Raw genomic sequence first — 19555 nt, 5'->3', positions numbered from 1 at the left:
ATCTTTTTGATAATACTTTTACTTTTCTTTTAGAATGAAGTTTGCTGTGTTGATCCCCAGATTTTAGTTGAAGAGCGATGAAGAGAATGATAGGAAAGTGATCAGAAATGAAAATTTTAATAAGGCCAATCTAAAGACTGTACTCCCTAAGTTCTACCAGCATGTGAAGTGTTCTACAAGGGGCAAGAACACCCTTGACCACGTGGATACCAACGTGAAGCACGCGTACAGAGCTACACCCCTCCCCCAGCTTGGACAGTCAGACCATCTTTCCCTCCTGCTCTCTCCTACCTACACCCCTATCAGACGCCAGGCCAGGCCCATCACAAAGACTGTTATGACCTGGCCTGACGATGCACTCCCCAAACTTCAGGACTGCTTCCAACACACGAATTGGGACCTCTTCCAACAACAGGAGCTGGAGACAGCCACAGGAACGGTGCTGGACTACATACAGTTCTGTATCGGGAATGTGACTGTGGAAAAAACCATCCGGGTTTACCCCAACAAGAAACCCTGGATGACCAGCCAAGTCCGCACACTCCTCAGGGCCCGCGACGCAGCCTTCAGGTCAGGGGACAGGGCACTGTACAGTGCTGCTAGAGCCGACCTGAAGAGAGGGATTAAAAAAGCAAAAGCGGACCACAGGAGGTGCATAGAGTCCCATCTGTCCAGCAATAACTCACGGGAGGTGTGGCGGGGCATTCATGACATCACGAACTACAGAGGCTGCAATGTGACAACTGCGGATCAGAGTGCGACACTGGCAGAGGAACTTAACTGTTTCTTTGCCCGTTTCGATACCCCCCAGCTACACTCATCTGCTCCAGCCCTGTGCTCCTGTACAGTGAGTGGAGTGGTACCGGGCTCCGGCACCACTCCACTCACTGTACAGGAGCACAGTGTCAGACGAGTGCTCCTGGCTGTGAACCCCAGGAAGGCTGCCGGACCAGACGGAGTACCTGGAAAGGTGCTCAGGGTGTGCGCCCACCAGCTCGCTCCCCCCCTCACCAGGATCTTCAACCTCTCCCTGGCTCAGGCAGTCATCCCATCCTGCCTGAAGTCATCTACAATAATCCCGGTGCCGAAGAAGTCTCCCATCACCAGCCTGAACGATTACCGACCAGTGGCCCTCACTCCGGTAATCATGAAGTGCTTCGAGAGACTGGTTCTCCAGCACATCAAGGACCATATCCCTCCAGACTTTGACCCCCACCAGTTCGCATACCGGGCGAACAAATCCACACAGGACGCCATCGCTGTTGCTCTCCACTCTGCTCTGAACCACCTGGAGCAGCAGCAGAGCTACGTCCGGATGCTCTCTGTGGATTATAGTTCTGCCTTCAATACAATAATCCCGGACAGACTCTGCAATAAACTGGACACTCTTGGCCTCCCCCCTCTCACAAACGCCTGGATAAGGGACTTCCTAACGGACCGACCCCAGAATGTGAGACTTGGCCCCCACCTCTCATCCACCCGCACGCTGAGCATCGGCTCCCCACAGGGCTGTGTGCTGAGCCCCCTCCTCTACTGCCTCTACACCCATGACTGCAGTCCAGCCCACAGTGACAACCTTATTGTCAAGTTTGCTGACTATACCACAGTGGTCGGGCTCATCTCCAGGGGTGACGAGGCTGCCTACAGGGAGGAGGTCCTGAAGCTGACGGCCTGGTCTTCGGAGAACAACCTCGCTCTCAACACCAGCAAGACCAGAGAGATCATCGTCGACTTCAGGAGGAGCAGCACCGACCCTGCCCCCCTCTACATCAACGGCGAGCGTGTGGAGGGGGTCCACACCTTCAGGTACCTTGGACTCCACATCTCTAACGACTTTTCCTGGACAGTCAACACCACAGCACAATCAAGAAGGCTCAGCAGCGGCTACACTTCCTGAGAGTCCTCGGGAAGTACAACCTGAAGCCTGACCTGCTGCTGACCTTCTACCGCTCGTCCATCGAGAGCCTGCTGACCTACTGTATTACAGTATGGTACGGCAGCTGCACTGCAGCAGACAGGGAGAGGCTGCAAAGAGTGGTCAAGACGGCTCAAAAGATCATCGGCCGCCCTCTCCCCTCTCTGATGGACATCTACACCTCCCGCTGCCTCAACAGAGCCAGTGCCATCATCAAGGACAGCACCCACCCTGGCTCTGACCTGTTCCACCTGCTGCCCTCTGGGAAGCGCTACAGGTGCATTAAAACTAAGACGAACAGGCTAAAAAACAGCTTCTTCCCCAGGGCCATAACCACCCTGAACAGACTTCCCCATTGACCCTCATAACTAGGGATGATACTCGAAACCGGTTTTCCCGGTTGTTTGATAAGAAAAGAACCGAGTCCTCGGACTCGAATCCCTTTTTGAGAACCGGTACCCGTTATCGAGACCACTATAGTAAAGGAAAAGAGTTGATTCTTTATTCGAATCCCGTCCCGACCAGAAATGCTCCGTGGGACATCACAATAAATGACGTCATGTAGCTCAGTCATTAGGCGCAGATAGCGAAAGCAGGAAAACAATGGACGGGAAAAAGCGCTCCAAGGTGTAATAAAGTTCAAAACAAAAGCTATAATCCATCGAATAACTTTACTGAGAGATTTTAGCAGGGTAAAACACATGACGAACACTTTTACGACCAACCGGAAACATAGCAACGCACCTCCTTTACGGCAGCTGTCGCAACGTTCTTAAAACAACCGCAGCACATACATATATATACAACATATCTCCCTTTTTTAACATTTGTTTTTCTTTCCTTGTAACAAAACAAAATCACACTGTAGATGTGTTGTCTGTCTAATTATAAATAATGCAGACGAGGCGTGTTGGCTGAGTTCTTGACGTTTACTTTCACAGCGTGGCAACATGCAACACTTTTCGGGGCTACCACGCATGCTCGTAACTCCCGTTGCATGCTGGGTAGTGTAGTTGTTATATTCTCTAGCTCATAACATTTTTCCCCCATAAAGAAATAATTTTAACTCAATAAAGTGTATTTCTTTTTTTAGCTTTAACTTTTCATTTATTAGCATTGTAACCACATTTGCAAAGAACTTTTCTCTTCATAGAATGTTCTTTCAATAAAGAAATAAAGTGCAAAAATGTCAAAGCATCATAACAAACAGTTATGTCAAATAGCAGCAGAAGTGCACTTTTTGGAGAGCTGTATTATTTTCAGTTTTGTGCCCAAGGGACTGATTTTATTTGACACTATATTATTATTTATACACCTATAGTGATCACAGAGTCAGGTTGTTTTTGTGTTACTGTATATATTTGTTTCTCTGAAAAATCCCACTTAATATACTTTGGGTAACAACAGTCAATATTTATTTATTTTATTTTATTTTTTTAGGTGGGTAACAGTCAATATTTATTTATTTATTAGATTTTATTTTTTTATTATATAATAAAAGTGAGCTTTTGTTAAACCAAATATTGTGTGTTTTTTTCCATATACAACAAACTATCTGGACTCGATAAGAGAATCGATAAGGAATCGGTTCGATAAGAGGATTCGATAATAGGCTCGAACTCGATAATTCCTTATCAAACATCATCCCTACTCATAACTGCCTTCTCTTCGGTGCAATAACCCATTCCACCAACCACCCTGTTTCATGTCGATATTCATGTACATATTCATTTCACCCTCTGTATAGAGTGTACACTTGTTTTATCGCACTGTATGGAATGGCCTCAATCTCGTTACCCTGCGTAATGACAATAAAGCTGATTCTGATTCTGATTCTGAATCACCGCCTCGTGACGGGGCCAACACAGAACAACCATTCACACTCACATTCACACACTAGGGCCAATTTAGTGTTGCCATTCAGCCTATCCCCAGGTTGTTGTCTTTGCCATTGCTTAAATTGTGCTGTAGATCAGTGGTCCCCAACCTTTTTGTCACTGCGGACCGGTCAACGCTTGTAAATTTGTCCCACAGACCGGAGGGAGGGGGGGGGGGCTGGTTGCTGGGTATTTTTTTTTTGTCATAAAAAAAATACAATCTTGTGTGCTTACGGACTGTATCCCTGCAAACTGTATTGATCTATATTGATATATAATGTAGGAACCAGAAATATTAATAACAGAAAGAAACAACCCTTTTGTGTGAATGAGTGTAAATGGGGGAGGGAGGTTTGGGTTGGTGCACTAATTGTAAATGTATCTTGTGTTTTTTATGTTGATTTAGTTTTTTTTTTTTAAATTTAAAAAAATAAAAAATATTTATTTTGTTTTTATTATTTCTTGTGCGGCCCGGTACCAATCGATCCACGGACCGGTACCGGGCCGTGGCCCGGTGGCCGGGGACCACTGCTGTAGATGCATTCATTGACTGTTTGTAATCTGCAGTTACTCTTAACTTCTTTAAAGCCTATGGTGTGTTCAAGGAACATGGGAATTTTTAGCTACAATTGACAGTACAGTGTTTCTCTGCTATTGCCTTATTTTAGGTTGATAGATCGGTCATGCGCAATCATTCTTTGCACTATCTTGATGTCATCTTTATTTTAAAGAAGAAAGAACATTTGTCTGATCTCGATAGAATGCAAATGTTTTGCATTGTTTATTTAATTACTAATTGTATTTTATTTTTGTTTTGTAGTAACTATAAAAATAGACATATGCATCTTCAACAATAAAGTGTGGCTGGAGTGTCAATGGCGTCTCCAATCATTGTTTTGGCCTGACCACCTGAGTAGAGAGAAATTAAATAATTTGCCTAACACATTTCTTTAAAAGACACACATTTGGAGAATAACACCTTAAGGATTTTGTCTAAGAATTCTTTACTATTGGGATATAAGATGTGATTGAAGTCTGCACTCAGAGTGTTTTTTTTTAGTTTATATGTATTTTGCATAGTTTTCTGCATATAAAACTATAATTACCCGCTAAAGCAGAGCTGGGCAGCATACGGACACGGGGCCCGATTAAACTCTTCAATCTGACCCACCAAACGTTTCCATAAATTTTTCTTTAAACCTTTAACATCGAAACTGTAGCCGCGATAATGTGCAGTACTGTTTTCAAACTACCGAACGTCTTGAACTTTAGAAAGTATTCCAATGGTTTGAATCTGCACTTTTGAGTGATATATGGATTATTACGGTAATCTTAGGGAACTCGTTAGAGCATCTCCAGGCAGACAAGGCACGAAGCAGAGTGGGCGGGATTTGTTTACAGAGCAACCAGAGCAAGACGTGATAATCAGGGACAGACAAGGTAGCAAAGTTCTCCATAAAAGTTACATTTTTATCAGATATGGTGTTTTTATTTTTACCCTTTGCATTCATGTTTTGCAGTGTTTGTTGAATTTTTGTTGCGTTTTGCTCGAGTGTAAAATTTGTTGATCAAGGTGGTCGTCTGGGAAGTTAAAGTTAAAGTACCACTGATAGTCACACACACACACTAGGTGTGGTAATATTACTCTCTGCGTTTGACCCATCCCCTATTTCCACCCCACTGGGAGGTGAGGGGAGCAGTGAGCAGCAGCGGTGGCCGCGCTTGGGAATCATTTTGGTGATTTAAACCCCAATTGCTGATGCTGAGAGGTAATGGGTCCCATTTTTATAGTCGGCAGTGGTTTGAACTCACAACCTACCAATCTCAGGGCGGACACTAACCACCAGGCCACTGAGCAGGCTTGTAGTAAAAGGGTATGTTTTTTCCTAATATTCAGTGTTGCGTTGTTCATAGTTAATATTGTAAATCCCATATTCTTTATTTTAATGTACATTCAGGTCGTCTTATTTCATAAAACACTGTACATTTTTATTTTAATTTAGGTGGTGTGTCAAAACTTATTTAAAACAACTTTTATTTAGCATTCCATCAGACAATATTGTGAGTTTTTGTGTTAGTGTTCCAAAAAAAAAAAACTAATTTTATTTTGAGCACACACATTGGCCCCCAGATGCATATTTTTCTGTCAAAAATGGCCCCCAGTCAAAATAATTGCCCAGGCCTGCTCTATTGAAAGTGTTTTGTTTTAACATGTTTGGGTGCCTGGAAAGGATTAATCAGATGTTTGTTTCCTATGGGAAAAATAGGACCCTTGGAGTGAATTAGTTATGAAAACCAAGGTACCACTCTATTCCTTTCTGTTTTGTGGCAATGGATTGCCCTAATCTGTTCAGTTTTTAATTAAAAACATGATACATTTACAAGCTAATGCAATTGGAGAGCTGTGTCAATGTGTGCTGCTTGTGTTACTCCCTCATGCAGCCCCAGACTATTTGCACAAAGCGTTCTGAAAACAATGTGGCTCTATCTTCAGACTTGACACAGCTGTCAGAATGGATATACTCACCCATGATTTCAAGATATTGTTGTCACCACTAGATGGCAGTAATTTATTTCACTTCATCATTTCTTGATACTAAAAGTAAAAGGATAATTCTGTCAAGTGCTGTGCATTGTGGAAATGTGGTGCACCTGCATACATTCCAGCATGTAATGTTAATCAAATGTGCAACATGCCTTTTGAGCAGAGAATATACATAAACTTGGCACACATTCACTACAGTTACATCGTTGCAAAACAAGTCTGTCTCCCTTAACTCCTGAGTGGTAGTTTTGTCTGGCCACATATATTCTCTCATAAGAAGATGACAAATTACTATGCTGTTCATGCCATATTAGAGTCAACAGTCTAGTCTTTAACATCTTAATTTACGGGGTCTTTATGCTAGACTTGCAAAGTTGTGTTTGAATACGTTAAGTGTGACTAAGGCTGCAGCTAACGATTATTTTTCTATCGATTAATCTATAGATTATTTTTTCGATTGATCGGTTAATCTATAGATTATTTTTTTCGATTAATCTATAGATTATTTTTTCCTTTTGCCGATTATTTTTTTATTCAAAATGAAGATGAAAAAATAAATGTAGGCCCGTTTTTTCAAAAGGCATGGCTTTTATTTACAAAAAAAAAGAAGTATGGCCACTCAGTCAACATTGACAACAACATGACTAAATATTCTGTAACAATGTAAACATTTAAAACTTTTAACATTTAAAAAAATTAAAAGTAGCTTATTTGCTTTTTAATGTGCAAATATAAAAGTCAACATCCAGTGCAAATCTTAATATTCTGCAATAGTATAAGCATTTCAAAAGTAAAAGTATTGCTTATTTTGCTTTAAAATGTGCAAAAATAAAGATAAACATCCAATACAAAAAAGTGCAAAACGAAATATTCTGTAACAACAGTGTAAACATTTCAACAAAAGTGAAAGTATTGCTTATTTGCTAAAATGTGCAAAAATAAAGATACACATCCAATACAAAAAAGTGCCAATATAAATATTCTGGAGCACTGTAAACATTAAATATTGCTTTTAAAATGTGCAAAATAAACATCCAGTCCAACACAGTACACAATAACCAATTCTACTCATTCCAGTGAGTGTCTAACAGTTGTAATGAAGAAATGTTAGCATGTCTACATGCTTTGGTTCTTTTCTTGTTTACAATATTCCCAGCAGCTGAAAATAGGCGCTCAGAAGGGGTCGATGTGGCTGGAACTGAGAGCTAATTAGCCTTCACCTCAAGCCAGGATTGCGAGCGAGCTGAGCTGCAGTTTAAGTTTCTAGAAGGTCAACGGGCTCATAGTGATGTTACTAGTAGTTGACTGGGAGGTGTTTATTATCATTTGGGGAGAGTCCGCTGCCTGATGCTCACCTGCTAAACACCTATCTGCTCCACGCTGAAGAGCTGACTACATGCGCTATGAATACGCACTGCTGATTGGCTGATAATGCTTCGTGTGTACCAATCAGATGGTTGTGTAGGTGGGACAATGCTGCGTGTGTACCAATCAGATGGTTGTGTGGGTGGGACAATGCTGCGTGCTGAGACAGAGGCAGACGGAGCAAAGCAGCTTGTTAAGACTTTAGCTTTAGCTTAGAAATTCGTTCGGTACACCCCCGTACCGAACCGAAAGCCCCGTACCGAAACGGTTCAATACAAAACACGTACCGTTACACCCCTAGCAGATACAAATGACACATTCATGTTTTTGTGTAATGATGACAACGTATGCTCGCGCGGACGATTGACTAGTTGATGGTTTTCTTTTCAAATGTTCGTTCATAGCCGTTGTGCTGCTATGATAGGCCATTTACGCTCGACACAGTGTGCATACAACAACATTATTAGGCCGTTTATTGAAATACTCCCACACTTTTGGCATGCTTTCCCCCCTCGCTCGCACCGCTCGCATCGTCTTCTTTGATCGTCTGCTTTGCGCTTCGCCATGACGGTAGTGTGACGTCATTATGCGACGCGTCGACGCACAAAAACGGCGTCGACGTATTTACGTAACCGATGACGTCGACTACGTCGACGCGTCGTTTCAGCCTTAAGTGTGACACATGCAATTTTTGTCTTGCACATTAAAAACATAAACTAAACCATCATCAATGATATGTTTACTCTTCAGAGCACTAGAGTATTAACCCTTCAGTAAACAATTATTTACAAGGCCAAAAACGTTGTGCCCTTCAGTGTTTTTTAGGGATGTCCCGATCCAGGTTTTTGCTCTTCCGATCCGATACCGATGTTGTTTTTGCACTTCCGATCCGATACCGATACTGGCCTATCCGAGCATGTATTAAAGTTTAAAGTTATTTAGCCTACTTAGTTGTCAGATTCATGTTGAAAAGGGTTTTAGTACTCTTGATAACAACTAGCCAGCTGAATTAGGTGAGTTTGAATAATACACAATGGTTGGTAACAAGAAACGTACCTGTTTATTCAAGGATAAACACAAAATAGACAAAATTATACATGACAAACAGAAATGGCATCATTGAACTAGGGCTGGGCGATATGGCCTTTTTTTAATATTGTGATATTTTAAGACCATATCACGATACACGATATATATCTGGATATTTTGCCTTAGCCTTGAATTAACACTTCCATCCATCTATCCATTTTCTAGCGCTTATTCCCTTCGGGGTCGCGGGGGGCGCTGGAGCCTATCTGAGCTACAATCGGGCAGAAGGCGGGGAACACCCTGGACAAGTCGCCACCTCATCGCAGGGCCAACACAGATAAACAGACAACATTCACACTCACTTGATGCATATAATCACAGCAGTATGATGATTCTATGTGTCTACATTTAAAACATTCTTATTCATACTGCATTAATATATGCTACTTTTAAACTTTCATGCAGAGAAGGAAATCACAACTAAAAAAATCACTATTTTTTTCATACGGTGTTTATCTGGAAATGTTTGCCTCGGCATTTTGATGGTGTGGGCGTGTGGCACCGAATGGAGATGTTGACGTGCGGAGTTTCAAACACTCTTGATTCTCTAGCAGGGGACTTTTCAAATGATGCTACATATTAGCAGTAATGCTACTTTTTATAGCAACGCTTTTGCCCCACACTTGACAAATTACGGTTGTCTGTTCGACATATTCCCACTTGAAGCCAACCCACCGCCAGACGATGGACCCCCTGCTGTTTTTCCTGGGGATTAATTCTTCCTTCATTATTACCGCTCACACGGCTACGCTAGCATCACAGCTAACGTTAGCCATGCTGCTACCTCTCTGCAGGGAGAGCATATATGTATGTGACATATGACGTAACAGTATGTGACGTGTGTAAGAAGGTGCGCTTGCTGTCTGTGAGAAGCAGACACAAGAAGGAGTGGGAAGAGCCTGTCGTGTAATGCCAGCAGCTAAAAGCAACTGCATGAGAACGTATACTCGAATTTTACGATATAGTCATTTTCTATATCGCACAGAGACAGCTGACATTTTTACCGGTAACTTTTAATTCACATGGCCGTCTTAACGGTTAGGACACAGACCTGTGGATGTGTTGAAGGTGTGCTGGAAAATGCGGAACGGAAATTAGGGAGCAGCAGAAAAGTGGAATGTGTTATTTAAATCGGTGCGTTGGAAAAGACGGACCGGAATTTTTTTTAAAACTGGATCTGGATCTGCATTTTCCCATGCCTTGCCGATACGCATTTTTTGGCAAATATCGGCGGCCGATCCGATCCAAATATCGGATCGGGACATCCCTAGTGTTTTTATTGATAATAATTTTATGATCTGAACCATAAAAAAGACAGTGGTCCAGAATGGCGTGCTTGGCGAAGTTCCAAGGGGAAAACCACTGATGAACACAATGTTTCAAAGTCTACCTTTTGAGTGACTCAAAACTAAGCAAAGGTTCTGGAGTGGCCCAGTCAAAGTCCAGACTTGAATCTGTTTGAGATGCTGTGGCACTGATGGAGCTGTGGATGTTCGACAACTTTGGCTCCTCTAATTGGGTTGAGGTCTCGAGGGACATACTTGACCACTCCCATCACCTTCGCATTCCTCTTTCTCAGCAAGACACTTGTCACCTTGAATGTGTGTTAGGCCTTGTTATCACGTTGCAAAACTGCCATGGGACCCAGTTTTCCGTAAGATGGGATGATGCTCTGCGTCACGATGTCACAACACATGCTGGAACTCATATTTACCTCAATGAACCGCAGATCCACAATACCCGGAGCACTTATGCTATCACTTATACTTGACTGTAGACACTGTTATCTTGCATATAAATTGTGTTGCCAGCTGTTTAGACAATGACGTGATTTTTAGTCATTTTCAGTGGTAGTAAATCTATATTGACGTACTTTGTACTCAAGTGTACTAAGTATTTCCACGTTTAATTTCTGGTATTATCCTTTGAGAAGGTGTAATGTAACATGAAGGGTCAATAAAACACAAGAGGGTGTATTCAATAATATGAGACACTCTGCCTGTCTGGAAGTCTTCGACTTATAATCACTATTACAGTATTAAACTAGGGATGTAACGGTACGTGTATTTGTATTGAACCGTTTCGGTACGGGGGTGTCGGTTCGGTTCGGAGGTGTACCGAACGGGTTTCCACACGGACATATTAAGTAGCGTAACGCTCGTTGTGTAAACAATGCACACCGAGGCACAACACACGGCATGCTAGCAGCTAATGGGCTACGATAGACTGACCATACGTCCTCTTTGAGTTAGGGTTGCGTGTATTTTCAATGTACGTTCAGGGTTAAGAAGGGGTTAAAAACAAAACAAATTGTGCGCGCAGCAGCATTCGTGAGGGAAGGGCAGAGACAGAGAGAGCGAGAGAGTTATGATAAACGCACATGCGTCGCCAGGCTCTGCTTTTTATCCATAGAGTTATCAGATTTAATTTTTTATTGTCTATATCAGGGGTGTCAAAAGTGTTCCCCGGAGGCCATTTGCGGCCCACAGCTAATGTTTTAAAGGCCCACGGCACATTCTAAAAATACTATTAAAATAAACAAAAACATAACAAAAGTGAAATAAAAAAGCTTAAAGGTTAAATGTAATTTAGAAAAAGTTGCAATGTTGACTAATAAAACAAAGCTGGTTGTTTTTCTTTCAAACTGTCATTGCTCAAAACATAATATTAAATCAAAATCAATGTTGTTATGAATTATTGACCTATCCCAGGTTCGGATTACTTCTCATCAAATATTCCAGTAAGAAAAATATTTTTGGTGGAAGATTTTGCAAATTTGGTAAATAAATAACCCAAAAATGTATATTTTGTTGTTTTCTTACTGTACCGAAAATGAACTGAACCGTGACCTCTAAACCGAGGTAGTACCGAACCAAAATTTTTGTGTACCGTCACACCACTATATTAAACAGCTGTGAGTCACACGTCCAGTTATGTTTGCTTTCGCCGGTAGTCTTGTTTTTCTGCAGTCCTTTCGTCTGTTGGCTGCTTGTCCCTTGTGTGTCTTACTCTTCTCCCCTCCTTGCTTTTCTTCTTTGCGTTCTCAAATCCCACCTCCTCTTCCTCCTCCTTCCCCTTCTAGCTTTGCATGAAAAGGCTGTGCTTGTATATGTGGCTCAGAGGTTTTGTACGTGTGCGTGAGAGAGATGTATATTTCAGCTTTTTTGAAAGTTCTGAGTTTGAAGCCAAGGTAAATTACGAAGGAAGGACGAGAGGTGAAAGTAACTGAAAGTGGAGACGTGTACCTGTGACTGCCTGCTTTCCACTCAATTTCTCACTCTTGCTTTGTTTCTTCCTTTTGCCCAGGGCGCTGTAATCGGCATTGATGACGAGGACGACAGCACTTTCACCATCACTGTGGACCAGAAGACTTTCCATTTCCAAGGTGAGCTCATGCTCCTTTCAGTTCAGTAGTATATTTTCTCTCTCTCTCTCACTCTCTCGCTCTCTTGCTCTCGCTGGCTCTCTCACTCTCTCTCGCCTTGGCTCTCTCGCTCTCTCTCTCCTTGGCTCTCTGTGGTCTCTTTTCCCACCATTGCTGATGTTCATTCGCTCTCTCCTGCTCTACCTCCTTCCCTCCCCCCACACACACACCCCACCCACCCATTCGTATCCTCCCCGCCTTTTAAAGACTCGGATCAGCCTAGTCTATGCCAGGAAACATGCACATCAGTCAAAGTGGGCTGTGTGCAAATTGTACCTTTTTAACGAAACGTCACCGAGCTTTGCGAAGTTGGAGTTTAACAATGAAATTTGCTCCGCAGGCCGTTAGATAGATTCCCGGAACAGCAAACAAGGAAGGAATTTGTTTTCCTCAGCACTCTTGACTGCGGCTTAGTGAGAAGATTGCAGCTTGTGTGTCTCTGCAGCTGCCCCTCTGGGAATAATAATGGAATACTGCTGAGCTGGAAGCTGAGCTCAGGTCTCTTTCGGCTGCTGCCTTCCTACACTACAACCCTGCCACTGCTGGTACTGTAACCAGTCAGTCCATCAATTGGGACAGGATTGTCTCCCTGCCCTGCATTTCTTAGTCGCGCCAACCTTTCCCTATTTTGGAGGGGACAGAGAACCACCTCACCAGGTTTTGAGCTCACCTCAATTGTCTGTCATCTCTGTTCTTCCATCTTCCCATTTGTGCAAATTTTTCCCCCCTCACTGCCAAAAAAGCCCTCACATTTCATTGCCAGCTTCCATCCACCCTCAACTCATCCTCAAGGGTCATCTGCCACAGTCCATGGGCATCCTGGCCCTTTCACCACCTCCATGCCCTCTCCCATGTCTGTGTTCCGAAGCTGTATTCTGTGGTTCTCCAAACGGAAGGGTAAGGAGAAAACCGTCCCTGGCTGGTACCACATGCATGTCAAGTCTTGAGATGAGGAGAAGTGGCATTGATTACTGGTGGTCTGGGTTTTACAATGTAGGCAGAGTATTTTGTTTTGTTTTGTTTACTTCGGCTTATTGTTTTTTTTATTGCCACTCAAGCTGGGTTTCTGCGGGGAATTAAAAAGCATTAAAAGTCATTAAATGGATTTTGCGAAAATTAAAGCCTTTAATGGCATTAAAAATGTAAGGTCCAGAGGCATTAAAATGTATACAATTGTAGAACTTGGCCAATAGTCAATACGTCATTAAATAAAACGATAAATGAAAATGAATTTAAGAAGTTGTAGCCATCGATAAATTGCTACCTCTGTCTTTGTGTTTCTTTTCGTTGTGTCTGGCTTTAAAACTGGAAACAAAATGTCTTGCAAGGTTTGAAAGCGTGAAAAGAGCTGCCTCAATATGGCAAAATCAAGTGGCTCCAAGGCGCAAACTTTGCCATTTTTTGGTGACTGTAGGCGTGTAGTCCTACTTTGACATTCTTTGGTGACTGTAGACGTGTAGTCCTAGTAACTGTGACACCATGATGTCATGTTGATGAGGAAGCTGACCTTGTTTCATACACACCTCCTTTATTCAGCCGTCTCCAGTTGCATGAGCTAACTTAGCTAATATTAGGAACTCACGAGACGCACGCACCTTACGTGACCTACGGTGGCTTCTGATGGACAAAAAAACAATTCTCACAACAGACCACAACTCTTATTTTATGACATTCCCAGAGTAAATGAATGATAGTTTCTTCGGCTGCCTGGCACTTTATACATAACTTGTTATTTACTGTAGACATTTTAAACAATGTCGAGGGTGTAAAATACAATCTATTCTAAATGTTTTATTGACTCAGCCTTTTTTAAATAAGAATAACAATGATAATAGTAATAATGGATAAGCGGTAGAAAATGGATGGATGGATAGATTTATATAGCCCTGTTTTTATCAAAAAATGCATCCTAAGGGCTTATTGGCAATTTTCCAAATATCATTTCATGACATTTATTTTTCTAAAATGTTTTTTTCAATCATACATTTGCAAAGACATACATCATTTGCATTCCTAGTATGATGTTAATTTATTATTCTGTAAAACCTTTTAACTATTTTTTTAAATGGTATTCCGATTAAAAAATCGTATCCTTCAGCTATGATAGGTCATATTTTCAGAGAATATGTATTTTTACAGCATGTTTCAAAGAGATAAAATAAAAAATAAACTTCTCTGTTTATTGATCATTGGTTATTAAACTTTTTTCACCCAGTACCACTTTAGAAAACACTTGGCTGTACCACCATAATAACCAACAATAAAATACAGTGGCGTGGTAGGCCTAAGTATTCATTAAAAACAAGGCAGAGGTTTTATTTACCCAAGTACATTTAGTATTTTTGGCCACTGTAACATTGGACACTGTTTGAACAGTAACGCTGTGTTAGAACATAGTAAAAACACTGTACTTTAAGTGATTTTTTATTACTACTAGGACAGAGCCTGCGTACCACTACTAGTTGTATGCGTACCACAGTTTGAGAATCACTGATATTGATAATCTAATTCAGAATTTGATGTTTATTTAGAAGGATTAAGTCATTAAGTGCAATTCCCTATCAATAATGTTGATTGAAGACACATGTGATGATTGACGGGCATAAACTTTTAATTGGCTGTTGTCTACGGCCGTGCACAAAGTGAGAACGACGAATGCTACTACTGAAAAATAAATAAAATACATTCTCATATGAAACAGTCTTGCGAGCTAATTCTAATTTCCTAGATAGTAACAGTTAATGTAAACTTTTTAACGATTCAAGATTATTATTGTCAAATATTTACGGTACAATTATGTGTATACAGACAAATGTAAGCTTTTGACTGTATATAATACCATGAGACACTTGTGATTTAGGGCTATATAAATAAACATTGATTGATTGATTGATATGCGGTCGCACATAAGCATTACATTTTTTTCAAGTGGCATTAAAAAGCGTTACATTTGATTTGCTAATACCTGTAGAAACCCTCTCAAGAATATTGTAAAGTTCTGTGAGCTAGATTGTTGAATCAGGTGTGATGGCGTGTTGTCTTGCATTTCAGCCTGCCGGTACAGTGTGATAGTGTGACCATGCTAAAGTAAGGGTGTGACATCTGACTCTTATCATAGTCTGGAATTCTGATTGGCATGTGAAACTATTAGAATACAATATAAAAGGAAGTTATATTTCTTAGCTGATCAACAGTTAAATGACTCTGCTTCATTGATCACCATTAGTTTAAAATCAGCATCATATCGTTTCTATTTGCTAACTTGCCCAACCTATGGGTCACATTGGTGTGGTGGCTGCAGGAAGAAAAGCTCTTATTCTCTTGAGCAGTTGTTTAGTGCCACCTGCTGGTTTGCAAGTATAAAGCTCTGAAATCAGAATATAGGAAGACTGGTGTTTTTCAGACTTTTTGTAGATCTTATTTTTGTTTCAACACAGTAATAATTTCATTGATCCTTAAGATTTCTGAAAATTGTGTGAAATGTATTTCCTAGAAAAAGTTGCATAAATGTACTTCACTTTTTGCAGTAACCAGCAGATGCTGTTGATTCAGTCTAAACTAGTTTTTAGACTTACATTTACAGAGAGAATCCTTTTGTAAAAAGAATGAACAATTAATTTGAATGGAAACTAGAAAAGGGAATTATTCATATGCTCTGGGTTCCTGGAACTAAAGGTTGCTGTAGAAGTGTGTGGTTCGTGTTTCCACCACATTTCACAGTTAATGGTAGTTTATACAGATCGAGCTGATGACGTATGGAGGAGCGGAGCGGTGTAGTATATTTCTACACTGATAACCATGTAAATAGTTGATTCAGTCTAAACTAGTTTTTAGACTTACATTTACAGAGAGAATCCTTTTGTAAAAAGAATGAACAATTAATTTGAATGGAAACTAGAAAAGGGAATTATTCATATGCTCTGGGTTCCTGGAACTAAAGGTTGCTGTAGAAGTGTGTGGTTCGTGTTTTCACCACATTTCACAGTTAAGGGTAGTTTATACAGATCGAGCTGATGACGTATGGAGGAGCGGAGCGGTGTAGTATATTTCTACACTGATAACCATGTAAATAAACAGACACTTCTAGGCCACAGTTCTTTCACAAAAAAGTAAGTAAATGAAATACAAAGCATGAATTTACGAAATTATATGATTTAAAAAATAAAATGTACCGAATTGTTCATAAAAAGTCAGGCTTTTGTCCTCAGTGTCCAACAGTCGGAAAGTTGTCCTCTCCATAAATGATGAATTCATGAGGGTCAGCCGATTCTTTTTGGTCCATTTCAGCTGTAAATAACAATATATGAAGAGTGGCAGAGGGGTTAGTGCGTCTGCCTCACAATACGAAGGTACTGAGTAGTCTGGGGTTCAATCCCGGGCTCGGGATCTTTCTGTTTGGAGTTTGCATGTTCTCCCCGTGACTGCGTGGGTTCCCTCCGGGTACTCCGGCTTCCTCCCACCTCCAAAGACATGCACCTGGGGATAGGTTGATTGGCAACACTAAATTGGCCCTAGTGTTTGAATGTGAGTGTGAATGTTGTCTGTCTATCTGTGTTGGCCCTGCGATGAGGTGGCGACTTGTCCAGGGTGTGCCCCGCCTTCCGCCCGATTGTAGCTGAGATAGGCTCCAGCGCCCCCGCGACCCTAAAGGGAATAAGCGGTAGAAAATGGATGGATGGATAAATGTCAGTGTTTATCTCACGCCGACAATACGAAGACATCGGCTTTAGCGTTAGCTTGTTAGCATTACCATTCCGTTCACTCGGGTTGATGCCAATAACCACAAATAGCATTTCAGGGAGTACTTTGACAACATGTAATAAAGTAAATGGTTAATACTTGATGTCATTTACCTTCGTTCCACTCGTGTACTGCCTTTATTTCACAATGATTCTATTGGTTTATTGGGTAATATATTTTATTGTTCTACAGTATGCCTTGTATACTGGTGATTGATTGTGGTTTTTATGTTTTGTATGAATTGTGTTTACTTGTTTCATTCTGCCTTGACGCTGAATTACAAATGTCTGCATAACTATTTTACCTCCGGGTACCATTAAAGAGACCTTGACCTTGACCTTGAGAAGTAATCACTTGAGATTGTTGCTTCAATTCCGGCTTCATACTCCTTTGTAAATAAGTTTGATAATAGTGATAATAAAAGAGTCCGTCCACTTCTCGTAGCTTTGTGTATCGAAATGAAGTTTGTAAAAATAATAAACAACAATAAACTGCATATAGTTTAAAGACTACGACTGAATAAAAACAGTGCGTGATCAGCGTTCTTTAGCACAAAAATGGCCCACGAAACTTCCTGCAAGTCGAAAGTTCCTTTTGTTCTTCTAACTTGCCATTGTCAAGTTTGGTGTAATAGAAATACACAAGAAATAAGAAATAAACAAGTTGTCTAGAATTCTGTAAAGGGCGGAGCTTTGTCCGAAAAATATGTTTTAGGAAAGCCCCCAACTGTGTTCAACCAATCAGAGTTCGGCCAAACCTTCCACCTAGCCTGAAGCTAAATCTACTCGGGTACTTTTTGGTTGAAGCACAGCGGGAAAGTTCCTGCGGTGGAAAAGGGCCTAAGATATTTGGAATGCTCCTAATCCTCTGTTGGAGGAGTAAGCAGAAAAGTAACACTTAAGTAGGCCCTTTTCCATCAAAAGTCCAGCAACTTTAAATTCCTTGAACCTTTAGTTCCTGGAACTATAGGTTCCGGTAGACCAGTAAAGACTGGATGTTAGCACGGGAAGACCACACCGGGTGTGTCAAATTTCCCAACCCCACAAGTACTTCGAAAATAATGACACCTAAAGCAACTACGAATAATTCAAGGAAAAAACATGAATGATGGGCCTAATAGAATGGATCACAAGGTAACAATGATGGAAATGGACAACAAGCTCACCGGAACTCCAGTAAACGAGGAAAAGATCCTCCGAAAGTGTGCATGTGAATGAGAAAAAGTGACCACGTTTAGGGGGTTGAGAATCCACCAGAGGAAATCAAAGTGTAGTCAGAAAGGCCATCAGAAACCTTGCAAAGAGCCGAAGGAACCAATGTTGCTGAATGCACAAAAGGCACAGATGAAGAAGGCCCCCTGGGGAAGAAGAAGGCCCCCTGGGGAAGAAGAAGCCCCTATGCAAGCGCCAAGACCCAGTCCCCACCATCTCACACAGAACAGAGCCGCAAGTAGAGACCAACAAGCAAACTAGAAAGATCAAGATCAAATGGCCAAGAAACGAAACAAAGGCATGGAACAAATTGGACACATGCCTAACAAGGACACTGGAGGTATCGTGGAAAGGGGACATTGATGCCAAGCTTAACTTGTTTGTAGACTTAGTATACCAAACCTGTAAGAACAGGAAGGGATTGAGGCTGCATTCTAGAGGAAGAAGGACAAATATGCAGAGTTTTCCGCCAAGTGCAGAAAGGCCGATGGACACTGGAGGAGGTGCGGCAGGCAGAAATGCTAAACAGGAATTTCCGCCTACCTGTAAGTTTAGTGTGGTTTGTGTTTTCTATTGCATTTCACAATTGAGGGTATTTTATATAAATCAGTCTGACCACGTATGGAGTAGTGGTTTAGTATAGTTCTACATTGATACTATGCAAATAAACAGACAATATTAGGTACTAATTATTTTACTAAAATGTAAGTAAAATAAATGCAAAAAAATAATATACAAAACACTATGATTTAAAAAATCAAGTCAGGCTTTTGTTTGCCTTGTCCAACAGTCAGAAAGTCATCCTCTCAGTAAATGATGAATTCATGAGGGTCAAGCAAGTCCTTATAGTCCATTTCAGCTGTAAATAACAAAATATAAATAATAAATGTCAGTGTTTATCTCACGCCGACAACACAAATGCATCGGATTTAGCATTGTCCTGTTAGCATTAGCATTCGGTGCACTCAGGTTGAGGCTTGTAACTACACAAATAGTGTGTCACTATGTTTACAGCATCTAATTAAGTAAATAGTTAATATTTCATGTAATTTACCTTCGTTCCTCTCGTGTACTGCCTCCTTTATTTTACATTTCTCTAAGGAAGTGTGAGTATTAAGCAACTGAGGTTGTCGCTTCGAGTCCGGCTGAATACTTTATATTCCTTTGTAAATACTTTAAAAAGATTCCGTCCACATCTTGAAATTAAGTTTGTTAAAAATAATAACCAACATTAAACTGCATATAGTTTAAAGACTACGGCTGAGTAAAAACACTGCAAGATAGTTCCACTGATCTGCGGTTTTCAGCACACAGATGCCCCACAAAAGTTCCTGCAAGTCGAAAGTTCCTTTTGGGTTTTTTTTCTCTCCATTGTCAATTTTGTTGTAA

At 41.1% G+C, this 19555-nt stretch overlaps 1 protein-coding gene across 4 annotated transcripts in view; it reads left to right on the top strand.

The window, feature by feature from the left end:
• osbpl9 (oxysterol binding protein-like 9) overlaps positions 1 to 19555 on the top strand; it is a 104460-nt gene that overhangs the window by 14718 nt on the left and 70187 nt on the right. For 2 of the 4 annotated variants that reach the window (XM_062039224.1, XM_062039222.1), the window contains exon 3: positions 12098 to 12176. In XM_062039224.1, coding sequence (XP_061895208.1) covers positions 12098 to 12176 — 79 coding nt within the window. Of the gene's footprint in view, positions 1 to 11886; positions 11982 to 12097; positions 12177 to 12494; positions 13113 to 19555 lie in introns of those variants that run through there. The other 2 variants (XM_062039225.1, XM_062039226.1) reach the window with 2 other exon arrangements.

The sequence above is a fragment of the Entelurus aequoreus genome, linkage group LG27, assembly GCF_033978785.1.
Source record: "Entelurus aequoreus isolate RoL-2023_Sb linkage group LG27, RoL_Eaeq_v1.1, whole genome shotgun sequence".
Taxonomy (NCBI): Eukaryota; Metazoa; Chordata; class Actinopteri; order Syngnathiformes; family Syngnathidae; genus Entelurus; species Entelurus aequoreus.
The sequence above is the reverse complement of the archived record's forward strand: the minus strand, read 5'-3'. Positions and strand labels throughout refer to the sequence as shown.